This window comes from Sylvia atricapilla, chromosome 5, assembly GCF_009819655.1.
Source record: "Sylvia atricapilla isolate bSylAtr1 chromosome 5, bSylAtr1.pri, whole genome shotgun sequence".
Lineage (NCBI taxonomy): Eukaryota > Metazoa > Chordata > Aves > Passeriformes > Sylviidae > Sylvia > Sylvia atricapilla.
In genome coordinates, this window is record NC_089144.1 from 71,662,055 (window position 1) to 71,681,727 (window position 19,673).

General features: G+C 50.8%; 1 protein-coding gene across 1 annotated transcript; it reads right to left on the reverse strand.

Moving 5' to 3' along the window:
• Positions 1 to 1,438: 1,438 nt before the first annotated feature.
• On the reverse strand, positions 1,439 to 5,146 carry LGALS1 (galectin 1). Its single transcript, XM_066320144.1, has 4 exons — positions 5,047 to 5,146; positions 3,448 to 3,527; positions 2,052 to 2,223; positions 1,439 to 1,647 (listed from the first exon to the last, which is right to left on the reverse strand). The coding sequence occupies exons 1-4, from the start codon at positions 5,053 to 5,055 to the stop codon at positions 1,504 to 1,506; spliced, it is 405 nt and encodes a 134-aa protein (XP_066176241.1). The 5' UTR covers positions 5,056 to 5,146; the 3' UTR covers positions 1,439 to 1,503.
• Positions 5,147 to 19,673: the final 14,527 nt, after the last annotated feature.

The window sequence follows — 19,673 nt, forward strand, 5'->3', positions numbered from 1 at the left end:
CCCCAAGCTATGCTGTCCTCCTGCCATACCTCCACACGGGGTAGCAATGCTAGATGCCATGTTTACGATTACAGATGTAGCTCTAAGGAGAATGTGATGTGATCATCCAAAGCAGATGGGCTTTGGGCAACACAGGACTTCAGGAGAGATCCAGCTGCAGATCCTCAAGTTGCTTGTACACCCCAAATGTTCCTACCTTTCAGCTAAGCTCTCATCTTATCTCTCTTCCTCCTCAGAGCCACAATTCCTAGCAGCCCAGCCTCTCTCTGCGTGGGTACCTAGGACACGGGACCTGGCAGAGCCTCATGAATTACGAAATAAGAACGGCAGGTAGGGCTGCTGTAGGGGAAAGTCCCTGTTCTCCAGCTGCTCTGCAACTGCTTCATGTGAGGAATTGGCCCGGTCTGGCCTGCAGGGAATCCTGTAGTACATCAAACTGCTAGTGCTTTGTGTTGCTTGTGGCCAAGCCTTTCATCCCAGACCAACCTGGTAAGTGCTGTGCACTGTGGGTAGGGCAGATCCCACCTTTCCTGTACCCACCAGGCACAGCATGCTCAACAGCAGTGCCAGGGCAATATTAGACTGAGAGAGTCCCTGAGGCAGCTATGCAGGAACATCAAACACGCCTGGCTGCCTCAGACTCCTCAGAGTCTAGCCTCAGTTTAGACTGAGAAGTGCTCAGGTTCATTTGGGCCAAGTAGAATGGAAACAAAGTCATAGTGCACACATCTTTTGCATCCCACACTCCAGCTGGACATTGCTGCCTCCCTCGGCTCTGGAAGGAACAGGCAAAGCACACGGGGCAGAATAAAACCAGACACCTCTACATTACTGCTCTTGTGTGCCAAAGCACAATACTTTGTGCTCCTGCAGTTACTGGAAGAAAAGATTTGCATGAGGAACCCTCTGCCACACCCAGCAAGGCAGCTTTTCTACCGTCTCCATAAAGCAGTGAGAGGTCCCAAGCAGATACAGGAGTAGGACCAGCCTCTACAGGAGGCTGCAGCCAAAACTAGCACAGTTGAGGACTTTCTCCTCACTCCATGCCCCACTAGGCTCACCTAGCACAGCCACTCAATACCATCTAAGGTCAGCCATGGGTGCTTAGTTTAGGTAGACACAGAGTTAATTTATTCAGGCAGTGCAAGGTGTCAGTCTAGACCTCAACAGGTGGTGACCTTGCTTAAGGGATGCTTTTACTCTCCCCTCGTGACAATTAGCCCAAATATCTCCTCCTGTAGCTCTCCTTGGACTTCTAACCTTCTGTCTTCCTGGGCTTTTAACCTTCATCCTCTACTCCATCCATGACTTTCAAGCACCAAGGCTGGGACAATTGCATCCATTTATGGTACTCAAGCAAAACTGGCTACCCCTATCCATCCATTCCCAGCAAGGTGCCCAACCCATGATACTAAACAGATTAGACATTGAGACTTAGTACACCAAAACTCTTTTTTATTGATTGCTTTTTCTGTAGCTTTGAGATGGAGGTGTCAGAAGAAGTTATTCCCAGCTGAGGGACTGGAGTGTGAAGTCCCCCTGTGTATCAAAGTAGTCAAAGACAGAGAGGTTAAGCCGGTTAGGGAACGTGAACTGGTGGCCTGGCAGGTGGACTGTTACGTCATTTTGGTTGACACCAAAAGTGATCTGCAAGGCAAATGGCGAAGTTAGAGAAAGTTTCTTCAAGCCTCTTCCCTCTGCAGCACTGCTGTGCTACCCTCTGCTCCACAGGGTGAACAAGCTCAGTAGAATAACCTGTTCATTAACAGCAGGAGTATTATTCTGATCTCCCAAGGGACGCCCATTCCGTGCTCTGTTCAATAGGAACATTGAGCCAGTTGGAGTTTGCACATTTGATCCCCACCCTCCAACAGTGCCCAGAGCTCTGAGTGGAGGCACTGGCCAAGCAGGAGGAGCCAGGCACCTCCTGCACAGACAGCCCTGGGACACCCTTTGCAGCTGGGTGTATTGTGCCAAACACCCTCCCTTCACTAGAGCATGTACAGAGAGTATATATTATATATATATATATATATATATGTATGCCTCACCTCTACTGTGCCCCCTTTCTGGAAAGGAAAGGTAGTCTCCCTGTGCTCTGCACCCCATTCTTCCACCTTCTTTGTGTTGCACACAATGGTGTTCACATCACCATGAGCATCAAAACGGGGATTGAAGTGAAGTCCAAGGAGGGTGGCATCCTTGCCCAGATTCATCACAAAGCTGTAGAGGAGGAAAAAAAAAAAAAAAAAAAAAAAAGGAAACAGCAGACATCAATACAGGTAAAAAAATTTAAATAAAATCAATACTATGGTAGCATGTCTCTCATTACTATGAGCATCCCTGGGTCTGTTTCTTCAAGCCCACCTGAGGGCTAAGAGAAACTCTTTGGTGTATTACACAGCTTCCCTAAAAAGATGGTGCTGTGGCACTAAGGGGCACTTTCCTGGGGTGATACGCTCCAGAGTGCCATCTCGGGGAGAGACACATCTTGGTTTCCTCAAAGCTTTTGACAAGAGTAGTAATGGTTCAGTAGACAGTGCCCTAAAGAGAGTTGTTTCACACCCAAACCAACTCCCAACAAGTCAGTTGCTTTCCATAGTTTTCCTTTCAGTCCTGAACAGTTAGCTAGTGCTACATCCTGCCTGACAGCCACTACCTTCCCCCCATCCTGCAGGCAGATGAAATAATAACCATGTCATTAGCTATCCCAAAATATCTGCAACAGCAGCGGGAGGAAGTTTCCTAGCCTAGTGTCCACCTTGCCTTCAGGCCTCTTACCCAGATGAGAAGGCATATTGTTTGGCAAGAGAAAGCCTGGGAGGCTTCACACAGACAGTATCAAACTTCAAAGGCACTGGGAAGAGCTGGGACATGTTTCCTGGAACGCCACTAGTTCTGGTACAGCAGCTACAGGCTCCACCTTAACTGCAAAGGGCCCCCCCAGCCACAGACCTGCACAAGGGCTGGGGGCTGCTGCAGAGCCACCCCGATCCCCACACATTTAGGGGGACATTTCCACTTAAGCCCACCTGCCTGCTCACCACCTTTCTTCCTTCTTTTCCCACCACCACGTGAGAGGCAAATCCACTGGGGCACCATAAATGTCCCTACTCCTGGCCATCTTCGTGCAGGGGAGAGGATGTGGTGGAGCAGATGGTCTCAACCCAAATCTCAGTACAGACACGGCTTCCATTTCCTTTACCCTGCACTAGAGAGGATGTGGTCACTGCCAGCGTGCGCAGCTGAAACTTCACATCTGCTTTGGCTTAGCCCCCTGGCAGTACCGTGTCTGCAATATGCATTAGGTGATGACTCACTGGAAGCACTGCTGGTGTTAACCCTTTCTCCTCTTCTACCCAAGGGACAAAGTCCTTTTGCCACCACCTTTTGCAGACCCCTCAGTGCAGTGCCTTGGCTGTGCCTGGGCAGCACAGCACAACTCACCTCTTGGCATTTGGTGCAATCTTCCCCTTGACAGTGAGGCGCTGGCCAGGCTTGAGACCCAAGTTGGTGCACACTGGTCCCTGGGGAACGTGGAAGCAGAGGTGTTAGCTCAGTACCTACTGGCTCACTTGTTCTGACTTGGCAGCTTTCCCTGCTGCCTCTCAAGACATGTTTTGCTTTGTACCCATGGAGAAACAGGGAAGCTCCCTTGACCTAAGGCATTGCAGCAAGGACATCCCAGAGAAGTTACCCCAATCAGATGGTACATTTGACTGGAGCTCGATTTCCTAATTTGTCTCCTGCTGCTCTCATCAACATATCTGTATTTCACAGCAGTGAAGTGTAAGCACCTGCACACTCCAATCACACCCACCCCATGCCAAACACACCCATGTGCCTCCCGGGTCTCATGTCATCCCACACAAGTCTGTCTGGGATGGATGGCAGGGATGGAGACTCTACTCCCTTCTCCTAGTTCGTGTTTGAACTGCAAGCCTTGCCCAGGTCCAAGGACTCAGACACCTTGCTTCCTATCTCCCAACGGCTTGAGGGTTTTTTTTAATGTAGGCTCAGTATTTGCAAGAACATTCTTCTGCTCTACAGAGACATCCACCCCCCACGTTCTCTCTGGGAGGACCAAAGTATCCTGGCAAACCCATATGTACTCATTTTTTATCACAGCAGAGGCAAGACCTCAAGAATATTGAAAATCTTTTTCCATCCCACCTTAAAAAACAAGCTTGCTCTTGGGACCATCTCTGTTTAATGCCCCGCTGCCTAATGAAAGGCAAATTAATCAAAGAAGTGCAATCTCTCTTCTAACACAAACATCTCCCAGCAGTCACAGAATAGTCAGGGATGGAAAGGATCGTGGAAGCGGGTTCACCTAGAGCAGGTTGCAGAGTGTCATGTCCAGGTGGCATTTGAATGCCTCCTGAGCAGCAGACTCCACAACCTCTCTGGGCAGCCTGTTCCAGTCACTCTTGCAGTGAGGAAGTTTTTCCTCATATTCATCTCCCTGTGTTTCAGTTTGGGCCTCTTGCCCCTTCCCCTGCTGCTGGGCAGCTCTGTAAAGAGTCTGGCCCCATACTCTCGATACCTGTTCTTAAGATAACCTCTCTAACCTCTTAAGGTATTTGAATGTAGTCCTTGACATTCACAGAACACTTCTGTAAGGCACATTCCTTCCGAGAAAGAGAAGAATAACAATTCAACGACTCATGAAAACTTCAGCCAGAAAGCAAGCAGCAAGGCTGCCCAGAGAAGATGTTCAGACAGCAATCAATGTTACTGCAGCAGCTTCTCCAGAGCAGAGCTGCAGTAAAACAGCTTAGGACTCAACCCAGCAAGGATCCCCACACATACTGGCCCAGAGGGAGACCACAGGAAAAAAGAACCACTGCTGCCAGAACACAAAATAGCAACTGGCCCTCTGTAGTGGATGCAGCCGGGATCATCCCTCAGCAGTAGCAGGCACCCAGCCTGAACAGACCCAGCTGAGGCTGATGTGCAAGCTGGCAGAAGCACTCTCACACCCAGCCACCACAGTCCCCACAGTGCCACCTCCAGCAAAGGAGGCCCATCCCTTTCTCTACTCACGCAAGACATGGTGCTGCTCTGCAGGGTACTGCTCCTCTCCACCGAGGTGCAATGGTCCCAAGCAAGTAGCTCCTGGAGCCCCTCCCTTGCCTTTAAATACATGGAGAGCTGAGTTGTCCCAGCCCTTCTCCACCCTATGCGCCAATGGGGAAGGGTGGCAGGGGTTGGTTTTGGGAGGAGGGAGGGTCTATTAGGCAGAGATGCCTCCTCCCACAGCCTCTTGTTCAGGATGCTGAACACAGCCCTTGGAAACAGGCTGCGGGCCACTCCAGGAGGGGATCCAGCTCTGTGTGGTCATGAATCTAATGGAAAATAGTTTTACAATGAATGTTTTATTACCCAAGGCTTTTATCCCACATGGAAAATGGTCATATGGCTCGAAACTTGGCAGGAAGGGTCTGTAGTGAGGGCAGGGATCTTCAACTCTAGTTAAATCAGGAGCAGAAGAAATGTCACTGAGCACACATAGTAGCTCAGAAACTATTTGTGGTCCAGGTGAAACCCCAGTAACAGAGGACTGAAGCTGCCTCCAAGGTCACCCAACTGCACTATGAATCCTTTCTGCCCCCAGAGACTGCCCAGCTGCTGACCCAGCCTTTACCACCCACTTTTGTAGGTACGGGAACCAAAGGAGGGAAAAGAGTCTTTGTTTTTTTTTACAGAACCCATAGGCATCCTCAAAACTCTACAGTTCATCTTGGCTGCAGGGCAGAGGGAGCCAGCAGGAAGCCCCCTTGGAAAGTTGGGAAGAAATTATCTGGGAAAGTGCCATGCCTGGCTCTTGCTTCTACCCTGAACACATCTAGGGGCCTGAGGAAGAAGGGAATGGGGGCAAAATGCTTCTATTACAATAAGCCATAGGATCTCTATGTCTTTTATCTGCCTCTCTGTTCTCTTTGTGGCAAGTATGATTCACTGGGTGAAAGGATTCCTTTGGAAAAAGTTACCCAATTATTACATGGCTCAACTGTAATTATACTGAAAGAGGAGGGAAAAAAATTCAGGCAGTGTGCCAAGCCTGTGGCTTAGAGCTCTCCTTGTCTTGCATATTTGTCTCTAAATCACAAGACACTCTGTGATTTCCTTAAGAGGCCCAGAACTGAAACTCTCTGAAACAATTTTTTCTTCCATGGCTGTGAGGCCCATCAGTTCCCCCTTGGCTGAGGGAATGAGAGTCCCTAGCCCTATTAGCCCCTATGGCCCCTGAGGATGGCACTACTGAGTATTTCCAGTTGATGCCATCAATGCCAGCAGAGGTAGCAGGGAGACCCTCTTTCCTGCCTGCTGGGGAGGGCAGAAACAGGCTCCAGACTTCAGCCAGGTTGCTAATCACTCCATGACACAAGAGGGCTAGAATAAAGGCCAAAGTGGTCTTCTCTGCTCTGACGTGCCTGCTCTCCCTTTCTCCTGGTCGCTTGCCTCAGGGTTTCACTCTTGAGCCTGGCCAAGAGATCCTATGGTGCAGGATGAGAAGTGCTCCATACGTGGAGGAGAAAAAGTAAATAGAGTCAGCTTCCCTCTACTTGGGATGTGTGTGTGTTATTAAATCAATTCCTTTCAAATCCATGATTTTGTGAGACTAAACTCCAGGCACCTCTTCAAGTACTAGAGCTGCTGCTGGAGCCATGGTCTACGGGGCTGGACTGGTAGGGACTGTTGGATGGGGAAGGGAAAATTGTAAATATTTGCTCTCTTGGAGATTGAAGTGGAAGAGGTCATTTAAAAGCTGTGGCATAGGTTCTGTGTTTTCTGCAGCATCTCTGGCATCTGGGCACCGTGACCAAACCTTAGGAGCCACCAGGTCCTTGAGTTATGTCTGTCCAGGGACTTTCCTCCGAATGCTGCTGGGGAGATTAGAGACCAGCTAATGGCTAAGAGATGATAACGAAGGAGGGGCTACCATTCCAGAGAAGGTGCTGAAAGGGCTATTCACATCAAAGAAATTCAGGTTTCAGGCTTGAGTTTACCTCCAGCAGCCTGTATTTGTCTGATAGAAGTCCAGGTGTCTCCACTGGCTTTCATGAAGCCTTGAATTAAACTGCATTAGCACAGCGGGCTAATCCCAGAGGCAAGGGGGCCATGGGGTGTTCCACTGCCTGCAGGCTGTGGGCCACCTGCATCAGGACAGTGTCACATCTGCCTTCCTACCTCTGGGTTGGAGACATTGTGATGAGATGACAAACTCCAAAGCTACAGCATCAGCACCCTTCACAAGGAATGGCTGAACTGAGGGGAGGAAAGGTCCCTGCTCACCCTGGTGTCACACCAGGCAGGGATGGTGTCCCCAGGTGTCCTGACACCTACTCCACCACATTGGAGACACAGAGGTGCTTGCCTGTGATTTTCAGGAGCAGTGTGGTGTCGGAAGAGTACCACTGTGGGCAGAGAAGGGCAGAGCCAGGCTGGCTAAAGCTGGCAATCTGCACTGCCTGCCACCTCCTTCCTTATCAGTGTGCAGTGGGACAGTCAGGGGATGTGCCAGCAGTTTAGCAGCACATTTGATCTGCAAAGGATGCAGATGAGGAAGATGAAGACAGATTACAACAGTAATCTGGTGTCATGGGTTTGTGTGGGAACTCTACGCTGTGACAGGGCTCTTCTCCACCAGTCCTGCTTCTCCTCACCAGGAAGAGCTCTCCTGCATAACATTTGAAATCCCAGCTTTGTATTAGAGGGAGAGTCACTGATCTGCACTGTAACTTGGGGAGCAAAGGTCTTCTTTGCTCAGTCCAAAGGGAGTGAGTAGATATGATGCCGTTGCTTCAAAGAGTGCTCTTGTCCGTGCCAAACTCTCGGCCAGAGGGAGCCATGAGTGTGGGGAGAGGAGTAATGACTGTGGGATGTGACTTCAGCAGTGTCTCACCTCTGGCTGTGACGGGGAGGCAGGTGGTGTTTGCATCTGCACCTACTTTCTGCAAACTGGGGTTGTGTCCTGGATAGGATGGGCCCAGGAAAAGGGCACGTAGAAGAGCCAGCTGCCATGACAGGGACAGACCAAATTCACAGACCACGCAGATGTCCAAGCCCAGGCATTACAGCAAAGACCCCACCAAGCATGCACTATGGTAGGCGTAGGCACCCCACTCAGGTCCTGACTGTGGGCAACTCCAGCGTGGCCTGTGCTTCAGTCACATGCCTCCTGGGAGAAATTTGCTAACCTCTCTCTAGCCTTTCCTTGCACAATCTGTTCACTCATCCTTGGAAAGTGTGAGTTGCCCTTCTGAGCGCTCCCAGACAGTCCTCCAACTTTTAATGCCTTTGAGCCCTGAACCCATCCCCCAGTGCTGGCTGTGACCCAACATTCCCATACAAGGGGCCAGACATCCCTGTCTGTCCCTAGGGCTGCTCGTGGTGCTCCATGTAGCTCTTCTTGCAGGGCCTCAGCCTTTTCCCAACACTCCTCTTGACACTCAAAGGGCCCAGGCTGATCTCTCTATGCTGAGATGGCACGTTTTCTTGACATCACAGCCTCCCTCATGGACATCCTCACACCTCCCAACCTCCAAGCTGTAATACATCTTAGGCTGAAGAGGAAAACATGATTGCTAAAAGAGGGTTTCATCATTGCAAGTAGCTTTGATTTAGAGCATGCCTTCTGGTCTAGCTGATAGGCACTGGTGTGCCTCAGCATATCTGGACTGGTCCTGCAGTCTGAGGGCTGGAGTCCAGCTACTGCAAGTTGTGGGGTTGAGCTGGAACACTGGGCCAAGCTGAGAGGTGGCTCTAAACAAGGTGGTTTGGCAGCTGAAGAGGAGAAGCCCAGTCGGGCAAGTGTCTGAAGCAAAGGAGGGAAGATCTGCCCCAGATGTTCTTGTGAGGGATGCAGCAATAGATAGGGCATCCTGAGTGATGATCTAGGAGGAATGGGAAAGGGCCTGGCTGACAAGCCTGTGGACTGTGTGTCCAAAGCCCTCTTGTACACAGCGCTCTTCAGCTGGCAAAAAGCCTGTTTTGGCTGCAGTTACTCTTGCAGTGATTTGCAACATCTTTCCATTGGGAGAGAGCCTTTGTACCTGTTCAGCCACTTCGTGTTATGTGGCCTGTGGTATTTTAAACTAAGAATTAGGTGTGCTAAACTCAGATTTATTATCTTGTGGACGCAGAGCCTCACATCAGGAATGAGCCACAGCAGGATCTCCCAAGCTTTGACTGCTGAAACATTTCCAACCACATCCAATTTCCTGGATTAGGAGCCGTCTGTGAGGCTCCAGCTCCTGCTGACTCCAGAATCTCTGCTTTCCTTAAATCAGTATGGAAATATGTTCCCAAGTGGTGAAGATAATCTTGCAAATGTTATCAAAGGGCATCCGGACAAGTGATTTGTCTGGGCGAGCCTGATGCAACAGCTTGGGGAAGCACATATGGCTCCTTGCACTAATGATGCTGGGATGCGTTAGACACACTCCTAAGTGCATCCTGAGAGGTTCCCAAATCCATGTGCCCCACCTCCTGCCCTGCACCTCTGTCTGCTCACACTGGGCTCCATCTTGCCTTTGGGGTGCAGAGTCTGTGGTCCTCGCAGCGCTTGCTGGGGAAGGGAGTGCTCCTGGTCGGCCAGTGGGGTGGTATCCCTGTGGCTGTGGGATGGACACGGCACCCTGGCCAGGAAGGCAGGGAGAGAGCTCGGTGCTGGCCACAGGCAACATGGATTAACCTGTGTCAGCCCCTGGAGGTGGTTGGCCCAAGCTGTTCAAGTGATCTTCTGGCATGTGAGATCAGCGAGGAGGCACCCGCTGAGGAGGGTTAACTCCTCTGTCTGCTGGGGTGACAGGCAGCAGGACTCCTCACCTCACCACGCTGGAAACACTTGACAGCACAGCAAAAAAAGCCTTTGGTTACTTTGGACATGAAGGATCCCGACTGTGAGGCTGCAGGACGAGCATTAGCAGATCTTTAATCCCAGCCGGGCAGTGACTTGTTGGGAAGGCTCCAGGCCATCTGCTCTTCAGTTTAAGGGCACTTGGCCCAGGGCAGCACAACAAAGGAGAGTCAAGGAACGCTTTAGGAAAGCACGTTCTTGGTTTTGACACAGAGAGGTCGCTCCCAATGACATAGCCTGGACCAGGGGGTTGCTGCATGTAGAGTATTTCCAAGAGCTACAAAGGCAGGTTAAGCAAAGCCTGGCAATTGCTGCTGAGCCAGAGGGGAGCAGCAAACTTGGCAGAGTTGGACAGTGACTGGAGCTAGCCTTAAGTTCTGCTGTAGATAAAGTACAATTAGGGACCTCGTACAACTCTGACTTTGAAGCTGATAATATTTTTCTTATTTAAAAACAAGTGGAAAATCGACTTCTGACTGGTGGCATGAATTTCCAGTTTTCTTCAAATAAATCAAGCCAAAGAAATAGAAGGAAAGGTAAAGATAGAAGTGAAAATGAGTTGGGGTGCAGCACGTGTTGTTCAGGTTGGGCAGGCACTGAAGGCAAGGCTTCAAACCTGAGAAGAACCAATGAGAAATGACAAATTTTGAAAGCAGAGCAGCAAGCTCAGAAAATGCTGACTACAGAGGAGAAAACATTGCCACTGGTTGTCTGGATATTGGCTAATGACTCCTAGAGGGCCTGCAACCTAAGCCCCACGCCACCGCTGCAGGACTGAGAGCTACAATTGCGCTAAAATATGACACCGAGGATTATCCCTGTGCTGCTCATTAGTGCTGGAAGTTCAAGGGCAAGGAAATGTAGCTCCGTGCACGAGGGTCAGATGTTTTGTCACAGGTGTGCCAGAGCAGGAGAGCTGCGGGCTATTGCCTGACTGTGGCCAGCAGCACTGCACTGCTGCAATACCCAAATTGGTGTCCTTGAGGTGCCTTAGAAACCTGACATTTACTGAGCCTGTTTCAAGCCTAGAAAAAACCTGCTGAGGCGTATTCGCCGTCTCATTTTTTGCCTCTTGTTAAAGTGACTTTTGAGATGCGCCAGGCAGAAGTTTGTTTGCGGTACTTAATATGCAAATTGTAAGTGGATGCTGTGTTTGAACATGTTGCAGCAACCCCGATCCTGGTTTCAGGTCTTCCAACAAACAGTGTTCAGGAGAAGTATGTTCATGGAGCACAGGCACGTCCTCCTCCAACACCCTTGAGACCGAAACTCAGCTGCATGCCATTTTTCAGCGAGCAACGTGTGTAAAAACCGGTGTGGAATGATAATCCCGAAGAAACGGGCTGCCATGAGCAGGCTTTTGCTGCCAGGAATGACAAGAAGCCTGAAAACACCCATTTGATATTTTTTTGTGTGTGCGGGAAGTGGTACCTAGGGTGTGAGCTGTGATGTTAGCCTCCACACATGTCAGAAACAGCAGCAGAGACACTCAGGAGGTGAGACTGGCAGGGAGCCTGAGCACATCGGGTTTTACTGCCTGAGACAAACCCTGCTTGGGCCATTGCATCTTCTTTGGCAAATGCATCCATCTGCAGCCAGACTATGAGCCAGTATTAGGGGCACATCTCATGTTTGGAGAGCCTCCCAAAGCACACAGCTGAGCACAAGCCAAGGCAGGCAAAAGACCAGCTTGGCCTTTCCAAAGGGGAATGGGGCCCCACCAGACAGCGAGGGCTGGAGAAAACAATTGCATTAGGCAGACATGTAGCTGCTCTCCTTGGGAGTCCTGTGAGTGGCGTAGCTCATCAATCCCCAATAGGGATGCACCCTTCTGGCAGGGACAGAGCTGGGGCAGGCTGGGACTGTCCTCCACGGCTTGACTGAGGACCCTGAGTCCCCCAAAACGCCCTTGGGGGTTTCAGTAACTTGTGCCATCCTTCACTTTGTGCTCCAAACTTTAAGGTGGCAGTGAGCTCTGTTAGGCAGCCGCTGCCTGCCGCTCTAGAGCTAGCTGGAGCAATTACCCCGGTAAGCTGTCTGTTATCTGCCAGGATCAGCTGCTGAAATGGGAGGGTGTTTCAGCAGGGCTTGGCACCCTCATTTCCCTGAGGCTTACACTATTTGGGGGGAGAAAGTGCAGAGTGCTTTCTGATGCTATCACAGTGTGGAGGCTGTGGAAAGAACTGGGATGTGTCATCCCCCGCCGTGCTGCTGGTTCCCACTCCCTTGCAAGGGGACCCAGGCACCCTTGAGGCTGGTGGGCACACACACATCACTGCTGTGCTGAGGCTGTGTTGCTCTTTTGGGAGTTTTTGCAAGTGGATCCTTCCAAAGAAGCCCTTTGCAGAGCCATCTCTACCCCTTCCACCAAGGACAACCACCCATCATCATGTCCCACACAAGGGTCTGCTCTCCCTCACCTCTGGCTTCTCCAGCTTCCTTTGCACCTTGGGCAGAGAGCAGGTGCTGAAGCAGCCCACCGACACCCAAGCTGGGCTTTGCCAGCCTGCAGCACCTGGGAAGAGCTGACCTTTGGTGCTCAGCCCAGTCCAGGTGTCAACTGTCCACATCGCATGCAAAAGGTAGAATCCACATTGGGGATCTCCTTGGTTCCCTCCTACAGATCCTGAGGTGGGGCAGGTTCACAGCAGCAGCTGGTGGGGTGGTAATGCAGGTCATTTTGTCAGGAGCATGAGCTCACACACCCCCAGCCCTGGCAGCACAGACATACTCTCCTCTTCTGCCCTGTGTTCCTGGGCAGAAGCTCCTTGGGTTCCTCAGCCTTCGCCAAACAAAGATTGTGTCATTTTTCCGTGTCCCAGTAGAACTGGGTGACTTGTGAGAAGGGTGGGAAGCATGCTGATGTACTTAGTGCCAAAATGAACAACGTGGCTTTGTTCTACAGGATTGTAGCCTTGCTCTTGTGATGGACGTGGAGGTTGAGCACTGACAAACTCCTGACTTTTGCTGGAGAGGTAAACCTTGACATGCCAACCAACTGCCTGGCCACGTGCTTAGGTAGGGGGCTTTTCTGTGGGACACTTTTGAGGATTTTATGAAGCGTATTTAACCCATGGGCTGGTGGTTGAGAGATGTTTTGGTGGAGAGTAGGATCACAGATTGAGCAAGGGGCTGTTGAGATGTAACATCTGCTTCTGATTCACCTTGTTACAGTGAGAACCGGGGAGATAGGGATGGATGTTCAGCATCCACACTCCAGTGCTTTGGTGGCAAGTGCTGCTCACATGAGAATGAAGCCTGCTCTTCTCACCCAGCATGGAAGGTAAGGGAGGATCCATCATCCAGCCAGGTATTTTTGGATACACCCTCCCTTCCCCATAGGCAGCTAGTCTGTGAGGCATGTCCACACTGTCTGTTCAGCCCACAGCAGGTTCACCAGATACACCAGGAAGCCAAGGGCCACTGTGTCATCTAAAAATTTCCTTGTACGGGGTGGATTATCTTCAAAAACAATGGACATCTGAAAGGTTCTGGCTTCCAGGCACTCAGGCAATTGCTCCAGGAGCAGGCAACAGCTGGGATTCATTATTTCCATTCCCACCAAAGCAAACAGGGGAAAACCAGGGAGGTTCTCCTGGTCTGTGCACTGGTTTAGCCAGGCAGGTTCACTTTGTAATATAATCCATGTCCTCCCATTCAAAGGGAAGATGGGAGAAGAGAGTAGTCCCCAGGTCAAGCCCATGAAAAGGAGGTAACCTTATAGGGAAAGCTCTGTCTCCGCAGGGTCTGCTGTTGTGTAACCTTGCCCCGAGAGAGACGGGACCTTTGCAGGACCTAGCCCTAAGCCAAGCTCTGGGCAAGGCCTCCCCCACACCAGGCAGGGTAAGCATCTTGGACTTGTTCCACTGGCTCTGCTGGGGACAGAGAGAGATTACTCTCGGCAGGAGCGATCCAAGGGCCACTGCTGGGTGCAGATGTTGGGTTGGAGCACTGTAAACTTGGTGCTGAGCAGCCCCAAAAGAAGGCAACTTTTTTAGAGCTCAGTTTTGGCACCCCGTGAAGTGCCTGCCAGCCCAGGGGCACATGGAATGATCCAGAAATGGAGGCCAGCCCCATTCACCCCCTTGGTGAATGCCAAGCTGCTGTCTGTTCAGGACAGGAGCTGTCAGGGAGGGAAATCTCCCTGGGCAAACAGGCGTGAGCCCTGACTTTCTTGGAGAGAAACAAGCAGGGGGCAAAAGCCCCATCCCTCCCAAAATGCACCCCTTTTAACAATAGTACTGTCAGCGAAGACTTGTGCTGTGTGACAGAGCTCCCCATGGCTCCTGGGGACTTATCTAGCCCCTAACTAGACGCAGGGCAACATGCCATTTGACAGTCCTTCCCTGGAAAACAAAGGCATTTGTCTCTCTTTGTGGTGTTCTGCTTATTTGGGGGAAAGGGAAGGAGAAACAGCAGAGAGCAGAGCAGGGCCTTGCCCCACGTGGTGCTTTATTCATCTGCCCTGGGGATGCAAGCTCAGCTTTGTGGGCAGGGGACGTTTTACCTGCTGAGCAAGTCCATGAGGACCTGTGCCCACTAGCAGGGATGAGCTGGTGGAGGGAGAGCAGTGGCTGGGAGAAGGACCCATCAGGTCTGGTGGGGCTGGGCTGCTGAGGGACAGCCCTACAAGAAGACAGAAACGCTTCCCCAGCCACGAAGGTTTGGGTCTGAGGAGGGTGGTCAAAAATACAATCAGCTGTCAAAACCAGCCAAGCCACTCAGTCTTCCCTAGCTGGCAACCCACCCCATCTTCCCTAGGGCCTGGTCCCCTCTCGGAATGACCCAGCCAGTCTCTTTGTTGGGTGCCACAGAGGGAACAGGGCTCTGTTTCCCCCTCTCCTCCTCCTCCTGCAGTGCTGCGGCGGGGGACTGCCCGCCATGCTCAACACTCCCTGCTGGTGGGCAAGGGTATCCATGAACTTGCTCGACAGGTAAAACCTTCCCTCCCTGGGAAGTCTCTCCCTGCCTTTTATGACTGCTTACCTCTGAGCCAAGGATGCCTTTTTGGCAGCTCCAGGAGAGGGCCCGGCTGGGTGCGGAGTGCTGTTTTCCTCTGGGATTTTATTGCTTGCTTTGTTTCTCAGGCTGTCTCAGTTGGCCTTCCTTCAAGCTCACCATTGCTTCATCACTAGCCACTCTTTTGCTTCCACCAGCCTGCTGCATAGACCCCCCACACAGCAGAGAAACCACAGGCAGCACCTGGCACCTTACAGAAATCTCTCTGGGGAGAACGCCCTCTGCTCAGCCTTGCCACAAGCTCCGTGTAAACTGAACCATTCAACACTCTTGTGATGTGTCTCACGGGCTGGGGAGGAGACGGGGTTCATGCAAGACCTCTGCTGCTGCTTCATTCCCATCTCCTCCTTATCCCTGGCTCTGCTCAGAGCAGCCCTGACAGAGAAAACCCAACCCTTGCACATACATACCCATTCTTGGGGATCACAGGGTTGCTGGGGTTTGGTCAGGTCAGCCTCGGAGATGCTGGGCTGAACCTCTTGAAAGCATGCAACGTGAGTGAAGAGCATGAATGACCAAGGCTGGTGTGCTGCTGCTGCCTGGGGAACACTCTCAAAGACTGACCCCGGACGCTGACCATCTCCTCTTCAGGTTGCCATTTCCCCTTTGTAAAACTTGCTTTCCCACTGCAGGATGGTCAGGCTGTGCCTAGAACATGGCTGCATCTTAGCTCACTTGGGAGACTGATGGTTTTACCTCTCAGAGTGAAACTGGCATCTCAACACCACCCTGGCTACAGGTGGACCAGGTCCCTGTCCTCCTCTGTCTGCAACCAGGACAAGCACTGACAGGCCTCAGCTCTCCAGCAAGCCTTTGCCCAGCTGACAGGTTTCAGCTCTGCCTGAAAAAGTGCAATGAGCTCCCTCTCTGCATTGCCAAGCCGAGCTTCACTGCTAGCTGTGCAGTGTGGGACTAGTGACCACAGCCCTGGCTCTCCCAGGGCTGGGATAGCTGGGCATGCTGTGGTGGCAACATCAGTGGTGTGGCATCTGCCCTGCTCTGGCTGAGTGTCTGCGGCCTCCTCCTGCAGGAACATCCTGCCCCTCAAGGGCAAACCTGCCGGGCACCAGTTAATGAGCTGGGATGAAGGTGAAGGCTGCCATTACATCATCAAGTTTGCATTCGTGCAGCTTCCCAGCATTCTCCAACCACAGTCCCAGCTGCTTTCCTTCCCCCTATGTGGCCAGCCCTGTGTAGCTGCAGAGAAGGGGCACTGCTCTGTGCAATCTGGTTGCTCATCCACTGGATCAATAACTGCCCTCCATGGGAGTCTGGAAATGGGCACTGCACGTGTGTTTGGGATTGCTGTACCCCTCAGCCAGGATTACAGATGGCTGGGGATGTTTCTCTGATCCTGCTCCTTTCACGGAGATTTAAGTCCCTGAAACGGTTGCTAAGGAGTTTTAGATTACAGATTATATCCTTTTCCACTTTGACTTGGAAAGGCAAAACCAATGTGCTATGGTTCTGAAAAATAGAAGACGAGACTCTTATAGTGATGCGACTGATGGAGCAACAAGTAAAGCAGCAAGCAGGGAATCTGGTGTTCATCAGCAGTGGATGAAGAATACTGCATAAGTCAGCTTTTGAAGGGAGGATAATGGCAAACTGGAAAGCATACTTCTATAGCAATTAAACTACAGAGCACTGGTGGAGAGCATGGTGCCCTGGAAGTATGACAGAAAATGCCTGGCACAGAAGGAGCTGATTAAGCATGCACAAAAGAGACCTGTGACTTGGATGCAGACTGCAGGGCTGTGGCCACGTTGTGTGCCATTTGCTCTCCAGGACACAGCCTTGTGCTTCCCAGCAACCAAGCTCTCCTGAGCAGAGACGCTTGCGTGACCAAGCTGCTGCCGACTGGAGCTGTGGGCTGAAGTGAGGATGAGCTGTGATGAGAAACAGCTCTGGAGCAGGGAGCTGCAGCTGCAGGGTGGCTGGCTGCACCCAGGGAGCCAGCAGTAGTTAGGGCCCTGCAGTGTCAACAAAGTTCAGTAAAAGAAGCTGATGCCCGAAGTACGGCCAAAATTGTCTGCGGGTATAAATCCAGCTTTTCAGCTCTTGGGAAGGGATCTTGTTGAACAACTCTGAGGAATGCAAGACTTGAATGTGCAAAGGGACAGGATTTCACACTCTTTCCCCAACCAGCTGCAATTTATCAACCCATATTTCTGTGACCTCACTTGTATTGGCTGGGATGACACCCCACACCATCCCATTCTGCTCTCCAACCTTCATGTGTTCACCCCTGCCTGGCAAGCCTCCTCTCCTTCTGAAAGCATTCCTGTTGCTGAGCATCAGACTGATGTGATGAAAATAACTGCAGTTTTTGCAGCACCAGGCTGTGTTGGGTTTACAGATCTACGGAGAAACTCTAATGTGGAACCTCCCATTCCTTTTTCCTCCCACTGAGACAGACAGACAGACAGAGTGACAGTAGGCTCAGGCAACAGCAAAAGTGAGCTCTTGCTGGAAAGCAATTTCAGCTGCACTTCTTTCTAATCAGTTGTATTTTTTTTTCTCTTACCATGCCCAGCACAGAGGCCTCTAGGTATCACTCAGCTGTGTGCTAAGGACAGGGTTACAGCTGGTCTTGGTGGGCTGGATGGTGGCAGGGATGCACAACTCACACCACAAGCAACAGTCAGGCAGTGGAGTCTCTGGTAGTGATAACAGAAAGGTAAAAGGAAAGAGAATATTTCATGTGAATATTATGAAATGGAAGAAAAATCTGGTGTCGATAAACTCCAGCCAGCATAATGGGAACACAATACGGGAGCCTTCTACTTCTAGATTTATTTTCAGCCTAAAGAACAATAGTCCAGGGGATGGGAGGGTGAGATCCCTAGACTGATGCCTTACCAGTGTTGTCTGATTTACCCATTGCACCTGGCATAGCACCCACGTTCAAGACACAAGGAGCATATAAGGATGATCCTTTGCAGGTGTCTTACTGTTCTGCATTGCAGACCATTGCCAGGAAAAGAGGAGGAATTATGGGTGTAAGACAGAATGCCTCCATGTTCTGAGTTTGGAGGCTTGCTGCCAGAAGAAGTTCCAGGGTAATTCATGGACTCCTTTTCCAGGTAGATGTATTTATTGCTTTCTAAGTCACTACAGGAATCAGACAGGTTTTCCACATGCTGTTTGTGTCTTATTGCTGGACATACTGTCCCGGAAAACTTATAACACACCCAAAGGAGTAATGACAGAGATTTGAATTGCATCAGCAAGCAGTACTATGGGGTCTGCCTCAGAACTCGTGACTTAAAGGGTGTGCCAACCAGGACCATGTGCTACTTGCAGTGACCAGCCATCTCCAATCCCTGGGTTGACCTGAGGATCAGATATGCTCCTCTAGAAGGACTGTTCTTACTGCTGCTGGGTCATCAGCAAGTGACAAGTGACCAAGAGGAAGACCACTTCTCTAGGAAGCTCTTCTGAGAATCCTTAATACCAGGCTGCCCCAACACACAACTGACAAGAAAGCAGCTCAAAAACCAACGGTCAGATTTCCAGCAACATTGGCTTAAGGGAATTCAGAGTTGCTTATGGCCAAACAGGAGTCAAACGCAGTGTGGGATTGCTCAATGACATAGGTCCTTTCAGCCCTGCAATTGTTGTGGGAAGGCAGCTAATGAGACTGTGATGAATTGCAAGGCAGTGAGCATCATGAAACGACCTAAACACAGCCTACACTCTCCACTGGAGAAGTATGGCCACCGTGTCTCATGAGCTGCGTCAGCTTCCAGGTAACCAAGACTGTGGCAGGCACACGGTCCTCTAGTTGTACCTGAGAGCTGAACAGCAGCATATTGCCATTCTTCACACATCTACCCCCTTCCTTGGCAAGTGCACAAATAGGGACTGGCACTGCTCTGTGCCACTCTCTGGCTCTGCCCAAACCCAACTGAATCAAAAGCCTCCAAACCCTAGGCCAGAGAAAGACAACAAGTCAGGAACACCTCTGTAGTACGACAATGAAGTGTACCTGGAGGAAACAGAAATATGGATCTGAATTGTGTCATCTTGCTTGAAACAGGTCAAGTATGGAAGCAATTCCAGCCATAAATTTTTCCCAGGTACCACTTTCTGTCCAGCTCCTGTGGAAGCCAGGCTAGAGGTTCATCAAGGGCAGAAAGGCTGGCACAGGACTTTTGAGTGAGCCGATGGACAACCGTGTCCATTTAAAGGACAGGTTTCGCTGGTGCACAACGTGTGAAGAGAGCATTCCAGTGCTCAGCAATATCCTATACAGACTGGAAACTGCTAGTTGCTGGAGCTGCACATCCAGCAGGCTAAATCACAGAGCAGAACAACCTGGATCATCACAGGCAGCTGCCCTGTGATCTAGGAATGTTTCTGGCATCATATCTCCCTTGTCTCCATGCTGAAGGCTTACAGAGCTGACAGTGCTTTGCTGCAGTGGTGTACTGAAGCTACAAAGACCAGTATAACTCTGAAAACTGGTGGAGGCCTTAACAGTTTTTAATTGCCCTCAGCAAGTTCAGCATCTCCCAGACAGTATAAGGAACACCAAAACAGCTTGTCTACCGGGGCACTTCCAATACATTATCCACACACAATTCCCAGGCAGAGTCCAACAACAGCAGCAGTTCCTAGATTTGCATAGCCACGTAATTCTCCTGGGCTGCCTGGTGAGTTTTCTGGGGTCAGAGTCCATAGAGCAAATGAGGCAGCAGTAAGGAAGGGGAAAAAAAAAGGATAATGATAGAGAGATGGCAAAGGGGAACCTGAAAAACCACGTTATGGTGAGGAGGGGACAATG